The sequence below is a fragment of the Periophthalmus magnuspinnatus genome, chromosome 13 (assembly GCF_009829125.3).
Source record: "Periophthalmus magnuspinnatus isolate fPerMag1 chromosome 13, fPerMag1.2.pri, whole genome shotgun sequence".
Taxonomy (NCBI): Eukaryota; Metazoa; Chordata; class Actinopteri; order Gobiiformes; family Gobiidae; genus Periophthalmus; species Periophthalmus magnuspinnatus.
The window spans coordinates 13084700-13097530 of record NC_047138.1 but is presented as its reverse complement, the minus strand read 5'-3'; the positions used below and the strand labels follow the sequence as shown (position 1 = coordinate 13097530).

The 12831-nt window shown below is 41.4% G+C and overlaps 2 protein-coding genes across 2 annotated transcripts; both read right to left on the bottom strand.

Annotated features, from left to right (window-relative positions):
• Positions 1–3: 3 nt before the first annotated feature.
• LOC117380631 (protein FAM124B) lies at positions 4–3987 on the bottom strand. Its single transcript, XM_055226198.1, has 8 exons — positions 3906–3987; positions 2676–2748; positions 2287–2318; positions 2008–2214; positions 1522–1917; positions 1148–1344; positions 812–956; positions 4–641 (listed from the first exon to the last, which is right to left on the bottom strand). Exons 1-8 carry the CDS (start codon positions 3985–3987, stop codon positions 133–135), a joined length of 1641 nt encoding a protein of 546 aa, XP_055082173.1. The 3' UTR covers positions 4–132.
• On the bottom strand, positions 3433–12582 carry cul3b (cullin 3b). The gene is made up of 16 exons (XM_033977716.2): positions 12297–12582; positions 10523–10720; positions 8247–8360; positions 7586–7746; positions 7237–7351; positions 6934–7162; positions 6707–6852; positions 6331–6507; positions 6082–6252; positions 5867–5974; positions 5534–5658; positions 5362–5458; positions 5107–5241; positions 4850–5036; positions 4613–4758; positions 3433–4536 (listed from the first exon to the last, which is right to left on the bottom strand). The coding sequence occupies exons 1-16, from the start codon at positions 12357–12359 to the stop codon at positions 4405–4407; spliced, it is 2304 nt and encodes a 767-aa protein (XP_033833607.1). The 5' UTR covers positions 12360–12582; the 3' UTR covers positions 3433–4404.
• Between the last annotated feature and the right edge of the window lie 249 nt (positions 12583–12831).

Genomic DNA, 12831 nt, shown 5'->3' with positions numbered 1-12831 from the left:
TACAATTTATACTTCTACTAATGCTAATACTTTGAGTGGACCTTTTATCTAAAACATATAAATCTCATATTTCATATGACAAAAACGTTTGAAGCAGTCCTTGTTCCACATGTGTCCTGCCCTGGACAGGGTTCATATGTAGAACTCATCCATGCTGTCTTCACTGTTTGCTTTCAGACACAGCGGTGTGGGGGGCTCAGGGTTAGTCCTGTTGGTCCCATTGGATCTAGGACCGTGTACAGTATGTACAGTAGTGCTGGGGGTCCGGGGCAGACACTCGCTCAGTTCTTTAGCCAGCACTTCCACTGCTGAGGCCCCCACTGCAGCTGGCCTCTCAGAGCTCACACTCATCAGCAGGTCTACAGAGGAAGAGCGCCTGATGCTTTTGGGAACAATGCCTTGCAGAGGTGACACCAGGTCACCTGTATCCACATTGGTCTCCTCCTCGTCCTCCTCCAGGAGCAGGTGGGACAGAGAGCGTGTGATGTGGGGGCGTAGAGGGGACTCTGTCTGATGGGAGGGGGCCACTGGTGCAGGACTGCTGCGCTGGGACGAGTAACAGGAACTGCCAGGGGGACTGCTGCACCCACTACCTGAGCCAAAACTGTCTGCTCCTCCGTCACCATCTCGGGCTTTATGTCCTGCTGATACAAAACCATAAAGTTATTAATTGAACCATATTATTCATTAAACCATCACACATGTTACTGTAACAGAAATGCACAGAAGATATCATTCTAGGAGTTGTGGCAGGTTGTGTTGACATTTACATAATTTGATATCCCCAGTGTATAAATGAGAGTTTACATGCCTTGTCTGTGTGTATGCCAGGAAAGGGCACTGCTGAACCTGCTCGGGGGCATGCTGCTGAGCTGTAGCCCTTGAGAGGACAAGGCAGAGCTGCCCAGTGGGAAAGCACAGGTCAGAGGTCGCTGAGGTTGGACCAGGGTTTTCACCTGAAGCACAGAAGGACAGGATTATGATCCACACTCTGACCAAAGAGATTTGAACAGACTAAGTGACTTTGACAGTATTAACATGTACACACTTGACATATGGCTCTGTGACAGCTTTGGGCTACTTGTAATGTGGTGTTCTCAAACAATACAGCAAAGAAATCCAGAACTAAAATCTTTTGTTCTATTACCTGGAAGAGCACCTTGTTTCCATCCAGGTCCTCAGTTTGCCAGCGTGTTGGGCTGATAGGAGTACAGGGATTAGGCAGCAGAGGAACCAACTGTCCAATTTCTTCCACATTGAACTGCAGCACAGCAGAGTTGCATGGCTCAACTCGCACCCCTGGTGACAACTGCTTTATAGCAAGCTGCAGGCTCAGCCCTGGCTCTGCCAAGTATTATATATATATATATATATAATATATATATATATATATATATATATATATATATATATATATATATATATATATATATATATACACATACACACACACACACACACACACACACACACTTTAAAATATGGCCCATTAATCTATACATCTGCATCAGTCACATTTACCTGTGTGAAGGGTGAACCAGCAGAAGCCTGTCTTTTGTTCCTCTGCTTGTCGTTGCAATACTGTCTCATAGAGCCTCACTGAGTCCTCATAGTTATCATATGCACTGTAAAGTGTGACACGTAGGATTTCTCCTCCACAATGCACAGGGCGCACTCCCCACACAGGCATACCTGCACCCAGACTGTAGAAGTCTCTGCTGGGCAGGAGGTAGGGCCTAAGGGAGGGGTTGGCAGGAGAGCTACAGGAGGAGATGTGAACTCCTCCTGTGCGACTACCACAGCTCTCTGTGTGGTGATACTGCCACGGAGGATGCTGCAAGAAGTCAAGGACCTTAAGGATTCTCTCTTCGCCATAAGCTTCATGAAGGAAGAAGGTGATGGCTACAGACGGATAGCCTAAAGTATAAATATTTTATATGTCATGAGGTTGGTTATGCTGCCAATAGAATTGCAGTCCATAAATGCTAGAAGAGCAAGATAACTCACCCGCCACAGGACACAAGCGAGTGTAGGTTCTGTAAGGAGATGCCCTCTCTGACACATGGAAGATGCGGAGGCTGGGGCAGAGCCAGCGAAGCAGTTGGTCCAGGGTCTGCTGCAGGAGCAGGGAGTCTCCAGGGTTGGCCAACAAGTGCAAATGTAACAAAAGTGTGCTGTGTAACTGCTGCTGCCTGAGCCGTCTGGTCACCTCAGCTGCAAGAGGGGGCCCACATTTATGACACTAAATAAGCACACACAGAGTGCAGTCAAAGGAAAATGACTTACTGGTAGATGAGGACATCCTGCTGGAGTCAGATCTGAAGGATAAAAGTAAAACATCATAATTCTACTTTCTGACTTGTTTCAGAGAGGATGAAAGACAAACATCTGTCTCCATCTTGTGGTGGTCGGTATGGCACACAGCCCTTTCGTCACCATGACAACACATGATCTGTTGTTAGCCAACATTAGTAAAAAAAACCCCAAACAAATTATTTGATAAATCCACACTCAGACAGTCAGCAAACTAGTACAAACAATCCCACTGTACGGTTTATAAGTAATATGTTGTTTTCCACTATCTAAGCTGCGTAAAAGGTGCCCCATTGTAACACAAGAAAGTTATTAGCTCGTGTTAGCCCAGAGCTAACGCATACTGACTTCTGACTACTCACTCTGCAGTTTCTGCTCCGGAGTCCACGTTTTCATGATCTCCTCTCTGTATCAGTGGCGCTCTATGAAACAATACTCAGCAGCACACATTTAACTCCCCTGGACAAACGTGCGAGCTGCGGTGGCTGTAGGAGTCCGGAGGGTGAGCGAAGCATCTCGTTTGACTTGTCTCTGGTCCAGAAGACAGAAGACTGCGGGGCACTGACGTCATCGGGCAACCAAACTCCGTTATGTTGTTAATAAAATTGTACCTAATCAGGCAACACTGGTGGTGTAACTGGTATCATTCCTAGGTCGGACTGTACCAGCACGTTTGATGTAAGGGGAAAGGACCGTGCAGAGGCACGGCAGCTTAAAACCCAAAGCTGTCGATAATAACGGGAGCAGATGGCATGCGCCTAACAAGTCTATGCACCAACAATATGGGGACAAAGGAGGGGTCCAGACGGGTCGGACAGATTTTTAAGTACAAGATGTAGAAGCCGCGCTAAACCCTGGAAACTATGTTGTTAGAGAGTTAAGAGCATTACATACTGAGCGGAGTTGGAAGACATTACAGCAAGCCCATGGTTTGATAACATCCTCAAACAATCTAATCACACTTTCTTTACCGACTCCAAAACCTCATTCAGAATGTTATACCGTACGTACGTCCAGTTTGTTTATTAGGAAAAAAACACAAACTTTGTGGCAAATGATGACTAGCTCCTATACATAAAGATCAACACTGTTATGGTGGTTAAAAGAAATAAACACACATTTAATTCATTTATTCTACATTTAATATGATGAAAACAAGGCCCTGTACAATCCACCTTTGCAGTGAGTACAATAATTATTTTACAATTTGTACATATTGGAACATGGTACTAGACTGATCCACTTGTTCAAATTGCTGTGAAGGGGGAGAACGGTTTTCCTTGTAACTCGCAACTTGAAGAATGTTCTATTCTGAGGTGATAGATTATAGCCGAAGATACAACAGACTTAAAAAGTCAGCCAGCATGCCGTGAACTTACAGCTGTGGATGTGACCAACTACGTAGTTCAGGCCAAATGTGTCTCTGAAACTGGTAATTAAATATTTCAATCTATGTGAGGTGTAACTAATTCATACCAGATAGTAAAACAACAACCTCAAAACGGTTATAATTGCAACATAAATTAAGCACTCTTCCTGTTTTGTCAGGTCCTCACAATGCATTTACCTGCTTTGGTAAACCAGCCCTGTACCAGTTACCATTGTGACCTCTTTACGATTTAAAATCTCTGGGTGGAAGGTCAAGAGCAGCTGTACATCAACCTGTACAGCCATAATTGTGCCACAAAACAACCGGAACACATTGACATAAACATTTAAAAAGTGGGGAGTGGATTCAATCATTTACTTGCTCTCAGTGTAGCCGATTGTTTGCTTAGTAGCTTAGCCATTCACTTATTCTTGATTCTTTGTTAAGAACAGCATATAGTAAATTGGCAAACATGCCCACCCAATTCTCTCCAAAGGCCACAAGGAACATGATTTGTACAAAACTAGACCCCCTCGTCTTTCACCAGAAGAAATCTAATATTGCTAGAAAACTTCCCATCTTTTATGTGATTTGTACACATTTCATGGAAGAAAAGTTAAGCTTCCCAGTGTTTCCCAGAATCATCGATGAAAGCACTTCCAAGTTCATTGAATGCTGTCCACAAAAAGACTCAAATTCAACTTTCCTTGAATTCACTTGCATTACGCTACATAGGTGTACACTTTACGGTCCTCTGGCGTTCGTGCCAAATATTCTCGCTCAATAAGTCCTTCAATGCGCTTCTTGATGACTACAGGACTGGGGAGGAACCGTGCTCTCAACTGCTGTGTGACCTGTAAGAACAACACTATATTAATGGTCTGCATTTACGCATTACCGCAGCTTGTTCTTTTGGAATTTCTTACAGACCTCTGCTACTAGAACATTGTGCTGCATCTTCTTTCTAGACTTCATGATGCGGACTATTGCAGCTTCTATTTCATGCTTTCGGTCATCATCCACTTTTTGTCGTGTCTCCTTCCTCTCTGGGTCTGATTCTCCTTGTTTAGCCGCCACTAGCACATACAAGAAAAATATATCTCACCATTACAGACAAAAACTACACAATTACAAAGTTTAAGGGCTAAAGAAACAAATTTCCTCTACCTGTTTGGATCTTCACTCGATGTAATTTGGAGGTGAACTGGTCATTGACAGTAAACACATGGCCATTCTCTATCTCCTTGGATTTAGGCTCCTTGGTGAGAACTCTTTGGGTTGGTTTCCCACAGGCCAGAGACTGCAGTGCTCGCACCAGCTCCCTCTCTGGTATGTCTGTCTCCTGCTGAATTTCCTGCAATGGATACAATCATGTCAGTAAAAATAATATGTAGGTTTAGTGATGCACATGGCTGTTTAGATACCTCAAAGGTAGACTTTTCTCTCGTATTGAACAGCATAAGGATGGTCATCTGAAAGGTGGACACCTGTAGGATGTGCTTTCTAGTGTTGGAGCCTGTTACCTGAGCTCCTCCCACTCCAACTTCAGACCCATCCTCCTATAATCAGGTTAGCACAATGGTTAAATCAGTTTGATGGTAGAAGCAGGAAATAATGTGGCAAAAAACATGCAGTATTAAAAAGCCACAGAAATTTATTGTTTTTCCAGCCATGCATACCTTTTTGATTGGACCATAGAAAGTGGCGTTTAAATCTGCGGAGCCCATGTGGTGCTGCAGTGTGAGTTGTCTGCCGCTGTGCTTACCGAGATAAAACCTATAGAGCAAGTTACAACATTTTTTATAGATCTTTAAAAACAGTAACAAAATATTGGTGGACTGTCTGACTAACCTCCTAAAAACTTCAAATGCATGACGTGGAGAGGGAGGGATGTTACACTTGGGTGTTGCTGACTGGGTCGGCCAGTATCCTGTGGTCAAAACTCTTACCGTCAGATCCACTCCCCCAAGCGACACCTATAATATGCATTATAGGAGAAGTATATTAAAGACAATCATGTATTCATCTATGCAGTACGTTTTGTGGACTCAAAAAGTAAAAGTAGTAGTACTAGTAGTAGTAGTAGTAGTAGTAGTATTTTGCTAGTTTGGCAGTAAAAACAAATGAGAATTGTGTTTTTAGTTGTGTATCACCCTTATATTTTGTCATGTTGTGCCTCCTTACCCCAGTAGTTTGTAAGTGTTGTCTAAACTCATCCAAGGTCGTGTTTGAGATGCTCATGTCCCGGAACATTCCCTCCAGTTTTGAGGTAAACTGACAGCCACACTCTGTCTGTTGGAAATAAAAGCAGACGTGTACAGTTTAATGGCTACATACACTAACTTTGAATGGCTGCTCTGTCAAGTTCAAAGTTACTGGTCTAAACGAGATACTCTTACCTTGAGCTTTGAGATCATGTTTTTCTCAGAGTCATCAGACACACTCTTGTTAGTGAGCAGTCTGCGGGCAAGGTGCTGTTTGTAATACCTTTCAAACACATCCTTCTCCTGCATGAAGCGGAATAACACCATGGCCTTGTCCAGTATGGACTCCACCTCCTGTTCTGTGAGCTGTCAAATACAAATGCACATACAGAGATTAGGTATGAAACATTACTGTCAATGATTTCAACTAGAGTTTAAACTTACCCCTTTGACTCCTTTCTTTAGCTTATCATCAATAAAAAGTGAAAGGTATTCAGGGGAACGAGAGTTGAGGTTTAGGAAATACTCAAAGTCTCCAGCTATGGTTTGTTTGAATAGTCTGTCATTGTTAAAAGATTCTTGAAGGAAGCGATCAAATCGTAACTTGAGGTCCAGCAAGCCCTAAAATGAACACAGATATTACACATCAAGGAGAAGAAACCTCTTCTTCAAATAGGAACATGTAGTTTTACAGCATATGCAACCTCATTTAGGACTGAAAATATGTTGTAATGTCACTTTCAATATTCCTGCTTTCTGATATTATTTTCTGCTGCATGGCTTTCAATAGTTTTCTTGTGGTGCCCAGTGTGTATTTTACCTGGATATAGTCAACAGGGTTCTTTCCTTCTCCCTCCTCGGATACCAGAGCCTTGCCCTGCTCTCTCAGGTAGGAGCTCATGCACTCACACATGGTCTTCAGCCCATTGGGAACTCTACTAAACAGCTTGTACATACACGCCAAATCTGCCAAGTGCACACACAAACACAGAAAGTTAGTCCCCGCTTGTAAATACAGCATTTGGCTCATTTAAATCAGCCTCATACCATCTGTCTTGCCGTTCTTGAGCATATGGACTAGGCCTGAGTTTTCCATCTCTACAATGGTCTTCATGTGTTTGGAGATGAGTTCACGCTCCACCACTTTGACAATGGGCTCCTCTGTGGATTTATCCAGGCAGTGCATCACCCGCTCAATCTCCTCATTAATCCTTGCTTCCACCTTCTTGATGTATACACTGGCACTGTTTTCAGCAAGGAACTTTTGACTTTCCATCTGTAATAAAAACAAACAATTATCTAATAGTCCCGCCACTGTACTCTATGTTGAATATGTTTGTTAGATCAAACCTGGAAAAATTCTGCAGACATTTCAAGAAATGGTGCTTCAAAGTCTTCTTCATAAACAGACCTCCCTTCTAGACCAAGGATCATCAGCATTTGGCAAGCGTTTCTAATAGCACCCCTGGTATAATGAAAAGACAAAAGAATCATGGCACATACATTATCAGGATTTTTGTGTAATTTTTTTTTTTTTTTAGTAATGTGAGATGCTTTTACTGAAGTTAATTGATTGCTAGGGATAAGCATGTGGGTTGAAAAGTAATCCATTGCCAAAGTCAGAGAGGATCCGGTTATGAGCAAAGCAGATAACCCACACAGTAATCTGGTCGGTAAAATTCAGGTGCATGTAGATTACCTGTCCACCACCTCTCCTTTTCTTTCTCTTGCGATCATGTCCAGGAGGGTCTGTCGGAGGTGGTCTCGGATGCAGCCGTAACGGACAACCTGGTCCCTGAAGATGATGAGGCCCAGGTTGTACACATTCTCCACATTATTCTGTTGTACGTACACACGGTCCTAAAAAAAAAGAAAGTTTATTGTGGTGGTTACATTGATATTACACTGTCTATAACTTTAACAATATATTTCATCTGGACTTGCTCCTGTTAAAACATGTGTGAAGAGGAGGCAGCAAACCTCAACTGCCAATCACAGCAACAACTTCTGACAATGCTTCAGCTTTATGTTTCAGGCAGATGATTCCTTTGAGATTTGAATGATTTTATGAGGAACCACTCCATTCAATGATATACTATATTTGATAGGATATGATTTGATTTATTGCTATAACAATGGAGGGCTGTTGCCATGCCAAAGCCTAATCCTTATGCCTGAAACCCATAAATTGGTTGTTTTTGTAAAAAGGTGCAGCATCATACATTAGATTTGGAATCTCTTTCACAGCATAACAGCCATATAATTGGTCAGAATACTTAAGCAAATCACAAGAGACTGACAAAATAGATTTTGGAAATCTAAAAACTCAAATACCCACACAGTGAAAATGCATGACTCACCATGTACATGAGGATGTCTCGAATCATCACCATTGCCGTTTGATGATCATTCCAGGCTTGATTCAACGTTTGCAGGAAGTTATTGTTTAGGGAATTGAGCACATCTTCTCGAACCTTAGAAAGAGAGACGGGGTTAAACTGTGTTTTTCTTTCAAGAGCTTTGGTGCTGCAAAATTAACTAAGTTTTAACACAAATACATCCCAAATCAGACATCTCACGGTTATCTCTCATTTGCTTTAATTTGTCCCTGGATTCATGAGCCTTAAAAGCCCGACACCAGTCTCACTGCAGCATGACTCAGCACCCAACATCTCAGCAGATGGCTGAAATTCTTCAGGACACACTGACCTCACCATGGGTATGGACAGACATGATGGAGGATGAGCACTCCCACTTCAGGGTCATGTGATCACACCTCACTAATGCACTTTGAGTGGCTCTCAATCTGCAGCACCTAGCATTTTAATGCTAATTTTGCCTACACTTCAGAAAACAGACACATGAGAGATAAGCTGGGTATGAGGAAACATGTATTGCCATAAAACTTGCTGTCTCACTTTGAATTAGAAGCTAGACAAATATCTAACAACCACAAAACTCTAGTGTTCCCCTCTGAGGGGAACATTAGACAATAAGTTCCGATAGCCATTGGTGGTTTCACATCTGTGCTGCTTCTTCTGTATTTTGAATATCAGATGTGGAATTTTCAGAATTAATAGTTAAAGAGCTCATATTACACCATTTTCAGATCTATGTTATGTTGTTTCCTCACCAAAAACATACCTGGAGTTGTGTTTTGTTTCATTCACACATGTTTAACACACAAGCTCTGCATATATAGGTCAGTGTTCTTCTCTGAAATGTTCCACTGTATTTTTAAACTCCATATACCTTCACTAGAATAATATGGATCATTTCAACCGTGGAATTGCCAATTGTCAATTGCCAATAACATACTTACATGGCTTAAAGCTCACAAGAGTCAGTTTTGTGTAATATAGGAGCTTTAATTGTGAAGCTTCTTGCATATCCTGTATATCCAAAATTCACCAAACAATTCCAGTTTCAATAAAGTGGATGTATTGGACTTCTATAGGGTATTAACTGCTAATACATAACATATTTAGATCACCATTAGAGATTGACCGATATGGGTTTTTTCATGGCTGATGCCGACACTGTCTGTTCAGAATCCAAAGAAAGTGATGGCCAATAAACTCTATACATTTTCTGGGCCGATATGTAGGGTCGATTTAAATTATTTTCTCCAAATTAAGTAATTAAAATTGACAAACTCCCCCACAGCCCTTTCTAAAAACAAACTATGAGAAAACAGTTTAGTATTTTGTGCAGTTATCGATTTGCACCAGGTAGCAGGTTGGAAAAACTAAATATGGGCCTGTGGTAGAGATTGAAGGCCGGTCGATATGCTTATAAGTGCAAATATCATCCCGATATACCATCCAACTGATATATCAGTGTATCTTTAATCATCACCTTTTGTTCTTTTTAAATTGTTATATTCAAAGAAAACAATATGTTAACATGTTTATAAGTTTCACTTTAGTTTTTAACGCTCTGAGCCCTTTGCTCTCTGCGCCAAGTCCCTCTTCTTTCAGAGCACTATCACAACACAATCAGCGTGCATCCCGCTAATGAAACTATCGCACTATGTTTGTCAAGTTGCTGTGTACAGTTTTTTACTGTGTTTTTGTATATTTAAAGAGAATTGTTGTGTGTGAGCATGGCTTGTTGGCTGAGCATTGAACAGAATCTCACAGCTAACCATAAGGAGAGTTCAAACAGGGCCCAGGAGAGATCGTTAAATTACTAAAACATGCATAGATGACATCTAAAACCTCTTCAGGCATGTTTTTGATGAGGGAACAACACTGTAAAATGGTAGAAACCCATTTTTTTCATAATGCCCCCTCTTTAAAATAAACCCCACTAATTTCTGGGGTTTAATGCTTGGCGATTGTAGTTGGCCTAAAAACCTTTTTAAATGAAATTAAATATATTCTTTCCTGATTTTGTTACCATGTAAAACATGTTCACCACAATTTGCCCATTATATTGTATAGATAGGAGACAGTAGATAAAATCTGACACCCAAAGTAGGATCTTCCAGAGCTGCTCCACTTAAGTTGGTATGCACCCTCAAGCCTCCAAGGCATTTTTAACACAAGAATTACCCGTTTGGATTCGCCTTGCTACTGATAATTAAGACTTTTCGTTTCATTATAATTCCAATAAAAATGAGACTAAGACTTACTTTATTGATAAGGTGCTCTGTGACCACTTCACGCAGCCCTGTGTACAGCTTCTCCCCATGTTTGTGGAGCACCATAGTGTATGCATTTCTGTACAACTCCTCGAAGCTCAGGCCACTGTTGTTCTTCCTCTGAATCTCCTGGATGGCATTTTTTAGTAGGTCCCAGATGTTGTTTACATATTTCTCATCCATCGTCATCTGAAAAGTGAAGAGGGGCAACAATCATGTTAGAATTTATGTGAAGCTTGGCAATAAATCCGCTACAAACCGACTCTAATGGTTCAATTACATCAAAATCCCATAAGACCTTGCATCATGTGATTTTCCTATTATTTTCACTATCCAGCAAAGTTTTTTTATCATACACAAATTGTATGAATCAACAGTATCTATCCCATCTTTTACATAGCCAGCAAAATGGTGACATCTGATATTTTCTGACAATAAATGAGACATAAAACATGTATGAGATATGTCTTAAGATTCAGGGTACAGTATGTAACTTTATGGAGATAGCACGTCAACTGCATGATTACATGGAAATAGAACATTTAAACTATTCTTCGGAACACTCTCCATGAAAATAAACAGGTTTTATGTCATGCGGAGGAAGATTAGCCAAAGGAAGATTTCCATGGAATCAAGAGGAGGCAGCCCTCCTCCAGGCCAAACAAGAGTCAGGTTTATGGAGATCCAAACCTGGTCAGATTAAGTACTCAAGTTATTTGGTGCAATAAACACAATGAAATAGAAAGAAATATGCTTTTATTTTAGTCTATTTTGGCTACAAAGTTACATACTGTGACTTTAACTTTACACTCACAACTGACACTGCATAAACCTCTTCTACAGCCACATCCCCTGGAGACTGACAGTGCAGTAGTCATGGATAATTTACACGTCCAAGACTTTGATCTACTCTTATTAGCTTTGTATTTTGTGTCTGAATCATTCAAACTAGTCAACTGTCAACTGTCACTGGGGAGGCCCTTGTAGAGTGCTGCTCTGCTCTGTATGTGCGGACAAGCCCAAACACATGCATGGCTCTGGCACTAGCAGGTCTGTCAGGACTGGGCTACATTCAACAGCCTCTTACGTGTAGGTCCTATTTCTCATAACGTGTAGCTGAGAGGAGATATAATGGCTCAATCATGCGACATATAACTAACCCACATAGTGCTCTGTGTCAGTAGTACCATACCCCATATTCACATAGATTAATGTCCACGCCTTACTAATTATGATGTATTAAAAAAGAAGATTGCATTTTAGCGTGGACAGAGATATTAAGGTTATCTCTAATGGCAGAACATCGTTAGCACGGCAGTGTTGGTTCACATCATCCAGCTCCAAAACGTCACAGTTACTCATAAAATAAGAAACTATTGTGATTTAACGGTCTATGAGAAACTCAACTAGCTGGTTATAAAAGGTGCTTTGACTAGAAAAGACAGGGGCAAATACAAACATGCAAAACAACAAGTGTCAAATAGAATGCTAACGTTAGCGTCATGGCTCTGCAGGTTTTCATGTTGCTCCAGTCTGCTATGACAGTGACAATATAATTTAAGTGTTCAAGATGCTTCTATGTTCACATGATAAAACTCCAAACTAGCCAATTATGACAACAAAATGACATTTGTTGAAGGTCTTCCAAAGATAGCTGTGGCAGCTGGTTGGGCTAGCCTATTAGCATGTTAGCTCGTAGCCAGACCACGGCAATCGAGTGTGCTACAGTGCGGCAGACGGAGCACTGTCTGCGGTGTGCACTTACAGGAAAGGCCCGTATTCGCATTTTGGTGTCCTTCTTGGTACCGCCTTTGCTGAGATTGGACATGGTTGCCTCGTCTGTGGGCGCTGTATTTACATGAAAATATTCTCCGGGTAGGGACGGGATGGCTACTGGATAAAGAAGCAGCCGACCAGCTTCCACCCGACCTCGTAGCTCCTCGCCCCGACTCAAGTTTATTGTTGACAGCCAAACGCCAGAGTCGATTCTTCTACATAGAGCAATGGCGGACTACCTGCACTTCTCACTGCGCACATCTCACGCACCGCAACTCCCGCGATACTGCAGCTCACCGTTCATAAACTTTACTTTCATACTTATCATTTGCAAGTATGAAATATTAAAATTATTATCTGTTTCTCTGTGGGCCTTCTTTATATTCTTTGGCATAGCATACCACATGAAAATTTGACACAAAAATCTAAGTTGGTCTTGACTTGCCTGGTTACATAAGTAACATACATATTTTGTGTGTGAATATATTTTTTGTCAAGTGATTTGAATCTAGTCAATTGGAAAG

Coding starts and splice junctions, on each gene's coding strand:
- LOC117380631 (XM_055226198.1), bottom strand. CDS start 3,987: ATGGCTGTACAGGTTGATGTACAGCTGCTCTTGACCTTCCACCCAGAG. Junction 2,215..2,286: donor CAGGATGTCCTCATCTACCA/GTAAGTCATTTT, acceptor CCCCTCTTGCAG/CTGAGGTGACCAGACGGCTC. Junction 957..1,147: donor GAAACAAGGTGCTCTTCCAG/GTAATAGAACAA, acceptor TCTGTGCTTCAG/GTGAAAACCCTGGTCCAACC.
- cul3b (XM_033977716.2), bottom strand. CDS start 12,359: ATGTCCAATCTCAGCAAAGGCGGTACCAAGAAGGACACCAAAATGCGA. Junction 6,253..6,330: donor TAAAGAAAGGAGTCAAAGGG/GTAAGTTTAAAC, acceptor TGTATTTGACAG/CTCACAGAACAGGAGGTGGA. Junction 5,242..5,361: donor TCTATGGTCCAATCAAAAAG/GTATGCATGGCT, acceptor ACCTGATTATAG/GAGGATGGGTCTGAAGTTGG.